This window comes from Scyliorhinus torazame, chromosome X (genome assembly GCF_047496885.1).
Source record: "Scyliorhinus torazame isolate Kashiwa2021f chromosome X, sScyTor2.1, whole genome shotgun sequence".
Classification (NCBI taxonomy): Eukaryota; Metazoa; Chordata; class Chondrichthyes; order Carcharhiniformes; family Scyliorhinidae; genus Scyliorhinus; species Scyliorhinus torazame.
Window position 1 is genome coordinate 32867587 of NC_092738.1, and position 14551 is coordinate 32882137.

The 14551-nt window shown below is 46.1% G+C and overlaps 1 protein-coding gene across 1 annotated transcript in view; it reads right to left on the bottom strand.

Moving 5' to 3' along the window:
- Positions 1 to 4258: 4258 nt before the first annotated feature.
- avil (advillin) overlaps positions 4259 to 14551 on the bottom strand; it is a 53596-nt gene continuing 43303 nt past the window's right edge. Inside the window, exons 16-19 of the mRNA XM_072494020.1 lie at positions 9798 to 9986; positions 8785 to 8853; positions 6869 to 6988; positions 4259 to 5155 (exon numbers count right to left, since the gene is read on the bottom strand). Of these exons, the coding sequence (XP_072350121.1) occupies positions 5042 to 5155; positions 6869 to 6988; positions 8785 to 8853; positions 9798 to 9986 (492 nt within the window). The 3' untranslated portion in view covers positions 4259 to 5041. The remainder of the gene's footprint in view (positions 5156 to 6868; positions 6989 to 8784; positions 8854 to 9797; positions 9987 to 14551) is intronic.

Below are 14551 nucleotides of genomic sequence, written 5' to 3' on the forward strand. Positions count from 1 at the left end.
GGGGGACTGGCACTGCCGAGTCTGAGCGACTATTGCTGGGCCGCCAATGTGTCGATGGTCTGTAAGTGGATGAGGGAAGAAGAAGGTGCGGCGTGGAAAAGGTTGGAGACGGCATCCTGTAAGGGAACGAGCCTAAAAGCGCTGGCGACGGCGCCACTACCGTTCTCCCCGAAAAGGTACACCACAAACCCAGTAGTGGTGGCGACCTTGAAGATCTGGGGGCAGTGGAGACGACATAGGGGAGTGACGAGTGCCTCGGTGTGGTCCCCGATAAGGAATAACCACAGGTTCGTCCCGGGGAGGATAGATGGGGGATTTCAATGTTGGCAGTGAGCAGGAATTAGGAAGCTGAAGGACCTGTTTGTGGACGGGACGTTTGCGAGTTTGGGAGCATTGGAAGAAAAATATAAGTTGCCACCAGGGAATGCTTTCCGATACATGCAAGTGAGGGCATTTACGAGGCAACAGGTGAAGGAATTTCCGCAGCTCCCGACGCAAGAGGTCCAGGATAGAGTGATTTCGGGGGCATGGGTTGGAGAAGGTAAAGTGTCCGAAATATACAGGGATACGAGAGACGAGGGGGAGGTGATGGTAGAGGAGCTGAAGGGAAAATGGGAAGAGGAGCTGGGGGAAGAGATTGAGGAGGGGCTGTGGGCAGATGCCCTAAGTAGGGTAAATTCCTTGTCCTCGTGTGCCAGGCTTAGCCTGATTCAATTTAAGGTTCTACACAGAGCGCATATAACGGGAGCAAGACTGAGCAGGTTTTTCGGGGTGGAGGACAGGTGTGGGAGGTGCTCGGGAAGCTCGGTGAACCACACTCACATGTTCTGGTCGTGTCCGGCACTGCACGAGTTCTGGGAGGGTGTGGCAAGAGTGATCTCAAAGGTGTTGGGGGTCCGGGTCAAACCAAGCTGGGGGTTGGCTATGTTCGGGGTTGCAGAAGAACCGGGAGTGCAGGAGGCGAAAGAGGCCGACGTCTTGGCCTTTGCGTCCCTAGTAGCCCGGCGAAGGATTCTACTTATGTGGAAAGAAGCTAAACCCCCAGGCGTGGAGGCCTGGATAAACGACATGGCAGGGTTCATAAGACTGGAACGAATAAAATATGCGTTAAGAGGATCGGCTCAGGGGTTCACCAGGCGGTGGCAACCGTTCCTTGACTATCTCGCGGAGCGATAATGGAAAAACTTCAATAAAATATATTTCAAAAAAAAAAAAATTGTGCTTATGTTTCGCGCAAGTTAATGAGCAATGACTGAAGATCTCCACAGCTCTGCTAAAAATCCCAACCACTAAATTCAACTTGAGACAGGTTGCAGTGAATGAACACAGACAATACACACCTTTGAAAAACTTTTATTAGTGACCATTTGAGTGCAGTATCAGTGGAAACCGTTTATGAAAAATTGTTCCCAGTCACTGCATAACTGAATCAGCGTTGAGTGCATTTCAAGTTACTTCAGCATGAAATGGGGTACTTAGAGCAGGAATTTTGCAAGATAATGTTTTTTTTAAAAAACAGCAATTTGCGCACTTTTTTTAACCTCAACCCATCCGCATCCATTCTGCTCAATGTAAAATTAAACCACAATTGGATTACACAGGCCAAGGGATAGAATATAAATCTTTCTTTTTTATATATAAATTCAGAGTACCCAATTCATTTTTTTTCCAATTAAAGGGCAATTTATCGTGGCCAATCCACCTACCCTGCACATCTTTGGGTTGTGGGGGCGAGACCCACGCAGACACTGGGAGAATGTGCAAACTCCACACGGACAGTGACCCAGAGCCGGGATCGAACCTGGGACCTTGGTGCCGTGAGGCAGCAGTGCTAACCACTGCGCCACCGTGCTGCCCTAGAATATAAATCTTGGGAGGCTCCAGTGTTGCTGCATAAGATGTTGGCCAGTCTCCATCCAGTTGGAGTATTGTGTGCAGATCAAGAATATTACTGTACAAAGCACTATACAGTCCTTTATTGTAGAATACTCCCTTGCCCAAGCTGTTTTCATGTTTTACTGGGGAAAAGAAATTCAAATAAAACTGCTTTTGCTAAAGACGCTACGAGATTAATTGAGGTGGAGAGTATGTTAAATGCACTACAGCTGCTGACTTTCTCCAGAGAACGAGTGACACAGACGGCTTCAGGTGAGTGGGTCTGTGACAACAGCAAGACACTGTCAACTAATTAAAAATAAAACAAGCCAAATTGAAGAAAATTAATATTTGTGCCCCTGGTTACAAGTATTCTCTTCTGAGCAGTCGATATTGCTTCCAGGTATCCAAAATTAATTGTGAGATGGTTGAGGAAGAATGGCTTATTTTCTCTGGAAAGGTGATTTCATTGAAATTTACACGATTTTGAATTTGTATTATTCTCTACGGCCCAAGTTATGCTTCCAAACTATTCCCCCACCAGACTTTGGGGCAGAACCAGACATAAGAAAAAAAACCCAGCAGGCTGTTAAATTTTGAATTTGGCCCCAGAATTGGGAGCAGAGGTGTGATAGAATCAGCTTCTCAATGAAAGTCTCAAGAAACAAGAGCATGAGGCTGCCAGCACTGCACCTCGTCCTGTTCTGCCACCCAGCCCTGTTCTGCCACCCAGTCCTGTTCTGCCACCCAGCCCTGTTCTGCCACCCAGCCCTGTTCTGCCACCCAGCCCTGTTCTGCCACCCAGTCCTGTTCTGCCACCCAGTCCTGTTCTGCCACCCAGCCCTGTTCTGCCACCCAGCCCTCTTCTGCCACCCAGTCCTGTTCTGCCACCCAGTCCTGTTCTGCCACCCAGCCCTGTTCTGCCACCCAGCCCTGTTCTGCCACCCAGCCCTGTTCTGCCACCCAGTCCTGTTCTGCCACCCAGTCCTGTTCTGCCACCCAGCCCTGTTCTGCCACCCAGCCCTGTTCTGCCACCCAGTCCTGTTCTGCCACCCAGCCCTGTTCTGCCACCCAGCCCTGTTCTGCCACCCAGCCCTGTTCTGCCACCCAGCCCTGTTCTGCCACCCAGCCCTGTTCTGCCACCCAGCCCTGTTCTGCCACCCAGTCCTGTTCTGCCATTACTCTTGATCTCACAGCTCCTGTGCCCTGGGGATCTGAGCTCCATGTTCTGCTGCTGGTGGTGGTTGCCTGACTGCGGACTCATTGCGGTCTCACCAGCTGGTTAGGTAACTGAAGACAGCCTACGAGCTGACCGCATATGCATTTGGCTGCGATTGTCTGCGTGCAAGCTATTTGCGGACTTTCTATGAGCTTATTGTTGACTGGCTATCTGCGAGCAGGATGACTGACAGCAACCTTTCTGTTGCTACTGAAGATTTGTGTTCCATCGATTTCTCTCCTTGTCTCCTCATAAGATCCTGTAATTTAATAGATTCAGGGCCTCTCTCCAAACTTTTAAAAAATCAATTACGACTGTTAAACCTTTCTGAAGTTATAATTACATTGAGACAAATAGCAAAAAGGGCAAACAAGGGATATAAGCTAAAATCAGGGAGATATTGGGAAGAACTTGCAATTTTGTAGTGTCTTTCATAATCACAGGACATTCCAGAGCGTCTTACAGCCAATGGAGTACCTTTGAAGTGTGGTCACTGTTGTAGAAAACGCAGCAGCCAATTTGCGCACAGGGAGCTCCCACAAATAGCATTGAGATAACGACCAGATTTTCTGTTTTAGTTATGTTGGTGGGGGGATAAATACTGGATAGGACACCAGGGAGGACTCCCTTGCTCTTCTTCAAATAGTGCAATGAGATATTTTGCGTCCAACTGAGAGGTTTGACATCTGATCTGAAGGAATGCACATCTGACACTCCAGCACCGCACTGCGTGTCAACCTGGATTATCAGGCTCAAATCTTTAGAGAGAGGCTTGAACTCACAACCTTCTGACTCAGGCAAGAGTGGTACCCATTGAGGCAGGACTGAAACTTGTAAGACTGTCTTCGCCCAAAGAGTAACGATAAACTTCCCAGCTGTTACCTGAATAGGGTTGAAGCAGACAGTATGACGAGGTAACAAGGCATGGAGATGGTGAGAACCTATGATTCAGCAACCCCAAATACCTCTTGTCATATCAACTGCACCATATAGCGCTTGAACATTCTTACTTCAGTATCAGGCTAGACTTGCAAAGACTGCAGTTGTCTCCTGCCTGACCCACCTCCATCCCTTGTGTTTCTAAGATCCTTTTGGCTCCTATGTGTCTCAGATCTCACTCCCTCCTCTGCTGTATATCATGTGAAGCCAAGAGGATAGGCTGAAGATCTGCTGCATTGGCATCGTCACAGCCACAGTCACGAAGAGATACATATAACATTGGCCGTAAGGGTTGGGACAGAAAGGGAAATGCTACTTTGTTTTCCCCCTCTCTCTTTCCCTACCTATGGGCTGCTCCCTGGTATTTGTTTACTGACTTCTAGGTGACAATGACTCATCGAATGGGACATCCAAGGAAGTCAACCCACAGCTTTATTAGCAGGAAGTTGGGTTGAATGTGGAACGGGATAAATATTTGGGAATTTTGTGAAGGAGATTAACTGGGTGGCGTGGTGCCTGGTCTGAGGAATGAGTGCTGCTGGAGGCCCTGTTATCACTCCATGATTTATAATGTGCTTCTGGAAAGAAAGTAATTTGTGAGATATGAAGAGAATGTTGGGGAAGAGTGGCTCATTGATCAAAACAATAACTGGGCTTGAAGTTATTTTCTTTTCGTAGCTAACAGAATGGCAGAACACGCCCAATGGATTGAATGGCCTAATCTACTGTCTATGTTCCACCCATATGATCATTGTAGTTTTTGTAACACCATGGGTCCGTTAATTTTAAAACAATTAAGTGGAGATGTTGGCTGTTTGGGTTTCTGTTCATCATTTTGCGCAATAGATGGTGTTTGTGTTTTTCTTTGCTGAAGGACAGGGTGATTTGGAGACATTCCCTAAACTATCACAACAGGAAGGTTTGGTGCCAAAAAGTGTAATTGAGGCAGAAGACAGAATCGCCATTGGCAGAAAGTGGCACAAGCGTTATCCAGTTCTCCATCACCTTTTAGAACATTCCTTTCGACTTCTTCAAGTTTATCTGTTTCCAGCTGGGAAGTGCAATGAACATCCCCCTCGACAGGCCGAAAACCATTTTGAAATCCTGGTCTGTCAGGGAGTTCTGTGAAGGAAGTTTATGGGTTCAGTTTTAATCCTCTCCACGCTTCTAGAACGTCCTCAGCTTTAAAGCAGTGGCACTGCTGTAGCATGTAGGAATAGATTCAAGGACCCAAATCTTCTTGGGTTCTTTCATGACCTGAATTTGACTTCACCATTGATGGTCACCTCCACTCTTTCCCTTCCATTATTCAATTTGTTTTCCACAGCCCCTCACCACCTCCCACATCAGCATCGTGTGGATCCTGCAGGGCAAACCCTACATACTACTTCCTTCATGTATGGACAGATTTAGTATGATCTGGTGAATTGGCTGATCCCAGCCAAGGTGATAATTGGGATGCCACTACTGGCCTCAGCACCTTTGGGCCAAGCCATTCCTGGTTCACAACAGCCAGTGGTTCCCCCTCCACAGTGCTGGAAAATGCACAGGTCTCGGTAACAAGTGAGGACACACATAAATCAGTGCCTTTGTGTAACGGGTACAGAATATTAGCTGTAAAAAACATGTAGCATAGGGGGTTACGACATCAACATCACAGAACAGTAGGCCCCAGTATGCTGGTTCTTGTGGTAAACACTCTTTTGCTAACGAGAGAGATCGCCCTGTTTTTGGCCGGGCAGGAATCCATTCAATACAAGAAATAAGTGTGCGGCCATTTTAAATTCGGGGGTCAATTTAAAAAAAATAAAAATCTTTATTCTAACAAGTGGGCTTACATTAACACTGCAATGAAGTTACTGTGAAAAGCCCCTAGTCGCCACATTCCGGCGCCTGTTCGGGTCACAGAGGGAGAATTCAGAATGTCCAAATTACACAACAGCGCGTCTTTCGGGACTTGTGGGAGGAAACCGGAGCACCCGGAGGCAACCCACGCAGACACAGGGAGAATGTGCAGACTCCCCACAGACAGTGACCCAAGCCGGGAATCGAACCTGGGACCCCGAAGCTCTGAAGCAACAGTGCTAACCACTGTGCTACCGTGCTGCCCAATATGATTTCCTGAACTCTGTTGCCTACAGGTGGGAGAGGAGTTTTACAGACTTTCCCTCTGAATTGGCTTGGATTTCTGTCAGCTTCTTTCACCTCTGCCAAGAAATCATGTGGCAGTGGGTTGCTACGCAGCTTCTGGATGTGCCAAGCTGGATGGACCAGTTGGATTTTACTTGGTTTTGCTACGTTTGTTTGCTGTTACGCTCTCGGCCTTGATTTGGGACAGAGGCACTAATTAAGAGCCAAGCACCTCCTCCTTAATAGAGACAACAATCAGAGGGAGCACCAATACTGGGTTACTCTCACATGCCTCTTAGTGGCCAATTTCATAGACCAGAGAGTGACTCTCCTCCTCAAACGCCACCTCCTCAGTGAAGGCTGGAGAGACCTAATGAGAGAAATTGAAAATTTCATCCTCACCCCCTAAAGCTTCTCTATTAAGTCTCCCAGCCCTTATGGTTGGATGGAATTGCACCATCCAACGCAGTGCGAAGAGGTGAAGACAAATCCATAGTGTCAGATTTCTGTGCATCTAAGATGCTACCAGTCCTTTGACCATTGGTTTCTTTATACTCTGGAGTGCAGCTAACTGACGCAGAACCCCATGAGCTGTCAGCGTTGCCTCCCATGTGAAAGTCCCTTACTGCACATCGTTTCCATCCCTACTATCAGCTTTACACCAGCCACTTAAAATTACAAGTGGAATGGGAGAGCAGGACTAACCTCCTTTCTGGTTGGGTCGACACCTCCAGGTAATTGATGCCTTTGTTTATTAATCAGTGCCTCTGGGGGGTAGCACTTGTATGAACCTGCCTTACTGTCCGAGTCCATTCCATTCAAATCCTGCATTAAATAAGATGTTATTAATGACTGAATTTGGATATTTTTTTTAAACCATTTTCTGACAGGCTTTTCCCCTGTCATGTACATTTCTTATCTCTACTTTAGATGGTCCTGTCACATAATGTTAGGCTCACTGTGTCATTAGTACAATACCTTTGACATATAGTGCCTCATAGGTCTGTACTTTGGTTAATATATCTTATGTGTCACCGCACTCGTAGATCACTCGACAGATCTTGGGACTGAGCTTCATGCGTGAAGTACATTATCCTTTATTCAGTTAGTTTTGCAGATGCCTCTTATCAAGTCAGTTTTCTTGCAAATACAGAGTTTTTAAAAGTTTGTTTTGTCCAAGCAAATACAAAGTACTGAGTTGAATTCAATACGAATTACAGCTCTTGATATTTCTTCTAATTGAATACATGATACAGAAAAATTGAAAGTAAACAAAATGGCGGTTCAAAGCGATAGTGCAGCAAAATAGCTTCAGAAGTGATGCACGATCAATAACTACTAAAACGAGGTTGTAGTACAACTGAAGGCTTTAATATGCTAGAACTGTTCCCCAGCAGCTCAGGTACAGAATGAGGACTGCTGGGACGGCACGGGTTCTTATACCCCGCCTATCAGGGCGGAGCTACTATACTATACAGCCAATGGTAAACCCCTAGGTTTAACCAATGGTACTTCAGCCTCTCAGGTACCGTAATACCTGATAATACCACAAGAAGTTAAGCCAGATGATTCCGGAATGAGTAGTTCAGACCGGCACGTACTTTTTAAGATTATTGCTGTCACTAATGTCTTTCCCCTTTCTGACTGTGGTTGGGTTGAAGTTATTACACAGTTAATTCAATTCGATTAAAATGTCTGTCCATCAAATTTTAATATGAGGTAATTGAAATATGTTTTCCTTATGAGCCTTATCCGTTGTCGTGAAAACAGTTTCTGGGAACACTGCCCAGACACTTTAAATTAGCCAAATGTGTCCTTGGTCTGTTTGGCTTTCCTTACCCTGATGTTTCTCATGGGATTCAGCATTTTTACTGTCCTGTCTGAAATGTGGGTATTTTAACAAACCATTTCAAGAAGCCATTTTAAATACAGGGCCATTTATTCCTTTACACTTGTTATATACTAAAAAGGTAGATTTATACTAAAAAGGTAGATTCTATAAATGCCCCTGCATAAATTATACTGCAGAATTGGCTACGTTGATCCAGGCAAATTGCACATTGTGAGGAAAGGTTGAATTAGCAGGGAACAGAGGAAGTAAGAAAGGGCGAACTTACTCACATAAAGGGTAATCAAGATGTGGAATAAATGACCAGGGAAGGACATTGAAGTATAAATGGGTTCAAGAGGCAAATGGATGGAGAGAGAAGGAACTGAGAAGATGGGATGAGAGGGCAAGAAGTGAGGCTGTTCTATGGAATTATACACGATTCGGCTATGGCTGGGGGCATTTTTTGGTAACATAAGTCACGATAGAGCGCAAGTCACCGGCAGAGGAACAAAACCATAGCTCATTCTGCCTTAATATGATTTGCAAAAAAACAGGCACCTTAAATGTTCCCCATTCGGCCCACACCCAGAGGGGAGGACCTCACCCAGGGTGAAGAGAGTATAAAAGACCATAAAGTGAATCGATGAGCAGATTAAGGGAAACAGCAAGGAGTTTGTAAAGGGAAGCAAAACGGAGGCTACTGTTGAGATCTTGGGAAAGAATGATTTTGAATGGAAGAGAGTGCAGGGAGGGAGAAGATGTGTGAGGAACTATATGAGACGATACTTACAGCAGTGATCTCAACAATTGTCACAGCGTCACCGAGCTCTTTTTTCAACTGTTCATAAGTTTTGCCTGCCTGTAAAAGATAAAAAAGTGAGTTCTATTATGGGCTACATGTGTTGGATTTTGGACTAGGTCAGTTAGCGTTCTGAGGGATAAGCTTTTAATGAACTGAAATATCCTTTTCCTGTCTTTCATTCGCTCCTATTTTTGAAATTGAATAACCAGTCATTTATATAGTACCGTTTGCAGAACAAAATATAGCGAACACAATATAATAAGGTTCTGTGGACTTCCATTCTGCGTCTTCGTAACTGCTCCATAATATTGTCTAAACTCTGGGCTGATGTGTCCATTGTTACTCCCAGTTCCCTTCCCAAGCACCTCTCCACTATTGCAATTCCATTGATTGTAGAGTTACATTTCAGTTTCCTCAGTCAAATGTACAACACTTTATATTGGTGCCATTTAGCTGCTCAATGACAAAACTGATTCAACCTTCTTGAACACCCAAATCTTCTTGAACGAATGCTTTCCCTTTGACCAAGTATTACCGTCTGCAGTGAACACACCAAAAAAATATCCATTTAATATTTCTACCATTTATCCTTTAACCACATCAGTTTTATTCTTCCAGTTTGCTCTTGAACTGTCCTTTCTCTGTTGTAATACTAAAAGGATTCCATAGTATTCTGCTTAATCTCCCCGGGATTGTGTATACCTCCAATAATGTTTAATTATGGTCAACAGAACATTAGCACTCTTCTCATGCAATATAAATTGTTGTTCCCTTTACAATAAGTATTCTTGCAAGCTGACCTGATGAGTGCAAGGTGAAAAGCTTCAACTGCATGTCTCCTTTTTCAGCAATACTCAAATTTTTAATTTGTTAAGTGCATCCCTACACTTTTGTTCCAGTGTTCTCTCCTTTCTAACCACAGGAAGCTTTACACATGTTGTTGTTTTCCATGCACCACTGAAAGGCTGCTATAAAGTGTTGAAAGTTTAAAGGCTCCTTACACTCCATTTGCTTATGTCCCATGCCACAAACCAGCCAGTGAAGGTTGGTGGCTCAAAGCCCTGTTTGATGATGATTATGGGTGTGCCAAGGTCCCGGCCACTGGGGTGTGTCTTCAGATAGTCCTGTGCTGTGATCATGGTCTCTTTCCTTTCTATCTCATTCGCCTCTTTGCCAATCCAAATAAAAATCTGGAACACAAGGAACGATGATAAGGAGGATGATGTTGAAAGAGATGAAGTCAGACTCAAACCCACACCAGTTCCTGCAGAACCTCTGTCCTCTGATCCACTCAACTTTGCTCGTTCATGTACCAGCTCAGCTACTCCATGGCACTTTGTCACTCAGAGCATAAGGGAGCAAAAGGAGTACGATGTGGGAGGAGGCAGTGACATTTCGGTAGTCATAGAATCCCTAGAGTGCAGAAGGAGGCCATTCGGCCCATCGAGGCTGCACCGACCCTTCAAATGAGCAATCTACCCATGCCCACCTCCCCCCTATTTCCGTAATCCCAGAACCTAAGTTGCACATCCCCGGACCTTAAGGGACAATTTATCATGGCCAATCCACCTAACCTGCACATCCCCGGACCTTAAGGGACAATTTATCATGGCCAATCCACCTAACCTGCACATCTTTGGACACTAAGGGACAATTTATCATGGCCAATCCACCTAACCTGCATTTCTTTGGAATGTGGGAGGAAACCGGAGCAGCCGGAGGAAACCCACGCAGACACGGGGAGAACATACAAACTCCACACAGACAGAGACCCAAGCAGGAATTTAACCCGGGTTCCTGGTGCTCTGAGGCAGCAGTGCTAACCACTGTGCCACCATGACATTGGACTAGTAATTCAGAGACCTCCGAGATCCAGGTTCAGATCCCAAACAAAAAAAATCAAATGATAACAATGAATTGATTGTTGTAAAAACCCATCCGGTTCATTAATATCCTTTTGGGAAGGTAACCTGCTGTCCTTACCTGGTCTGGAAACAATAATAGCAAACCCAGCCCTGCCGTCCCTGTAACGTCCTCCTTACTAACATCTGGAGGCGTGTGCCAAAATCAGGAGAGTCCCACCAGCAGCCCTCCTCCAGCTGATGGATTGGTACTCCATTTGGAGGAGGTCCTGAGGGTGGCACGGGTGCAGATTATTCTCTGGATGGGGACTTCAATGTCCATCACCAAGAGTGGCTCGGTAGCACCACTGATGACCAAGCTGGCCGGGTCCTAAAGGACATAGACTGGGACCGCAGCAGGTGGTGAGGGAACCAACAAGAGGGAAAAACCTACTTGACCCCATCCTCACCAACCTGCCTGCTGCAGATGCATCTGTCCCTGACAGTATCAATAGGAGTGACCACCGCATAGTCCTTGTGAAGACAAAGTACCGTCTTCACATTGAGGACGCCCTCCATCGTGTAGTGTGGCACTACCACCGTGCTAAATGGGATAGACTTCAAACAGATCCAGCAACTGTTTTAAAAAAATTTAGAGTATCCAATTTTTTCCAAATTAAGGGACAATTTAGCTTGGCCAATTCATCTACCCTGCACATCTTTTTGGGTTGTGGGGGCGAGACCCACGCAGAGCATATCCCCATTCTAACATTATCGCCAAGCCAGGGGACGAACCCTGGTTCAATGAGGTGTGTGTGCCAGGTGCAGCACCAAGCAGAGCTAAAATGAGGTGTCAACCTGGTGAAGCTATAACTCAGGGCTACCTGCATGCCAGACAACATAAGCATCAAGTGATAGGCAGAGGTAAGCAATTCCACAGCCAATGGATCAGATCTAAGTTCTGCCACATACAGTCATGAATGGCGGTGGGCAACTAAACAACTTACTAGAGGTGGAGGCTCCACAAATATCCCCATCCTAAATGATGAAGGAACCCAGCCCATGAGTCCAAAAGATAGGGGCAGCACGGTGGCGCAGTGTTTAGCACACCTGTCTCACGGCACCGAGGTCCCACGTTCGATCCCGGCTCTGGGTCACTGTCCGTGTGGAGTTTGCACATTCTCCCCGTGTCTGCGTGGGTTTCGCCCCCACAACCCAAAGATGTGCAGGGTAGGTGGATTGGCCGCACTAAATTGCCCCTTAATTGAAAAAAAATGAATTGGGCATTCTAAATTTAAAAAAAAGATAGAGATAGATAAGTTCTTGATCAATAAGGGGATGAGGGGAGAAGGCAGGAGAATGGGGATGAGAAAATATCAGCCATGATTGAATGACGGAGCAGACTCGATGGGCCGAGTGGCCTAATTCTGCTCCTCTGAGTTATGGTCTTATTGTTGATGCAATAGTGGGAACTGGATCTGAATGCTGGGTGTCTTCCATTCTTCATTTGGATCAGCACTGAATTTGCACAAAGTATTTAAAAAGGAGGGAGTGCTAGTGTCACACGGGAGGGTTTAAACTAGTATGGCAGGGGGGTGGGCACGGGAGCAATAGGTCAGAAGGTGAGAGCATTGAGGGAGAACTAGGGAATAGGGACAGTGTGGCTCTGAGGCAGAGCAGACAGGGAGAAGTTGCTGAACACAGCGGGTCTGGTGGCCTGAAGTGCATATGTTTTAATGCAAGGAGCATTACGGGTAAGGCAGATGAACTTAGAGCTTGGATTAGTACTTGGAACTATGATGTTGTTGCCATTACAGAGACCTGGTTGAGGGAAGGGCAGGATTGGCAGCTAAACGTTCCAGGATTTAGATGTTTCAGGCGGGATAGAGGGGGATGTAAAAGGGGAGGTGGAGTTGCGCTACTTGTTCGGGAGAATATCACAGCTGTACTGCGAGAGGACACCTCAGAGGGCAGTGAGGCTATATGGGTAGAGATCAGGAATAAGAAGGGTGCAGTCACAATGTTGGGGGTATACTACAGGCCTCCCAACAGCCAGCGGGAGATAGAGGAGCAGATAGGTAGACAGATTTTGGAAAAGAGTCAAAACAACAGGGTTGTGGTGATGGGAGACTTCAACTTCCCCAATATTGACTGGGACTCACTTAGTGCCAGGGGCTTAGACGGGGCGGAGTTTGTAAGGAGCATCCAGGAGGGCTTCTTAAAACAATATGTAGACAGTCCAACTCGGGAAGGGGCGGTACTGGACCTGGTATTGGGGAATGAGCCCGGCCAGGTGGTAGGTGTTTCAGTAGGGGAGCATTTCGGTAACAGTGACCACAATTCAGTAAGTTTTAAAGTACTGGTGGACAAGGATAAGAGTGGTCCGAGGATGAATGTGCTAAATTGGGGGAAGGCTAATTATAACAATATTAGGCGGGAACTGAAGAACATAGATTGGGGGCGGTTGTTTGAGGGCAAATCAACATCTGACATGTGGGAGGCTTTCAAGTGGCAGTTGAAAGGAATACAGGACCGGCATGTTCCTGTGAGGAAGAAAGATAAATACGGCAATTTTCGGGAACCTTGGATGACGAGTGATATTGTAGGCCTCGTCAAAAAGAAAAAGGAGGCATTTGTCAGGGCTAAAAGGCTGGGAACAGACGAAGCCTGCGTGGAATATAAGGAAAGTAGGAAGGAACTTAAGCAAGGAGTCAGAAGGGCTAGAAGGGGTCACGAAAAGTCATTGGCAAATAGGGTTAAGGAAAATCCCAAGGCTTTTTACACGTACATAAAAAGCAAGAGGGTAGCCAGGGAAAGGGTTGGCCCACTGAAGGATAGGCAAGGGAATCTATGTGTGGAGCCAGAGGAAATGGGCGAGGTACTAAATGAATACTTTGCATCAGTATTCACGAAAGAGAAGGAATTGGTAGATGTTGAGTCTGGAGAAGGGGGTGTAGATAGCCTGGGTCGCATTGTGATCCAAAAATACGAAGTGTTGGGTGTCTTAAAAAATATTAAGGTAGATAAGTCCCCAGGGCCTGATGGGATCTACCCCAGAATACTGAAGGAGGCTGGAGAGGAAATTGCTGAGGCCTTGACAGAAATCTTTGGATCCTCGCTGTCTTCAGGGGATGTCCCGGAGGACTGGAGAATAGCCAATGTTGTTCCTCTGTTTAAGAAGGGTAGCAAGGATAATCCCGGGAACTACAGGCCGGTGAGCCTTACTTCAGTGGTAGGGAAATTACTGGAGAGAATTCTTCGAGACAGGATCTACTCCCATTTGGAAGCAAATGGACGTATTAGTGAGAGGCAGCACGGTTTTGTGAAGGGGAGGTCGTGTCTCACTAACTTGATAGAGTTTTTCGAGGAGGTCACTAAGATGATTGATGCAGGTAGGGCAGTAGATGTTGTCTATATGGACTTCAGTAAGGCCTTTGACAAGGTCCCTCATGGTAGACTAGTACAAAAGGTGAAGTCACACGGGATCAGGGGTGAGCTGGCAAGGTGGATACAGAACTGGCTAGGCCATAGAAGGCAGAGAGTAGCAATGGAGGGATGCTTTTCTAATTGGAGGGCTGTGACCAGTGGTGTTCCACAGGGATCAGTGCTGGGACCTTTGCTCTTTGTAGTATATATAAATGATTTGGAGGAAAATGTAACTGGTCTGATTAGTAAGTTTGCAGACGACACAAAGGTTGGTGGAATTGCGGATAGCGATGAGGACTGTCGGAGGATACAGCAGGATTTAGATTGTCTGGAGACTTGGGCGGAGAGATGGCAGATGGAGTTTCATCCGGACAAATGTGAGGTAATGCATTTTGGAAGGTCTAATGCAGGTAGGGAATATACAGTGAATGGTGGAACCCTCAAGAGTATTGAAAGTCAAAGAGATCTAGGAGTACAGGTCCACAGGT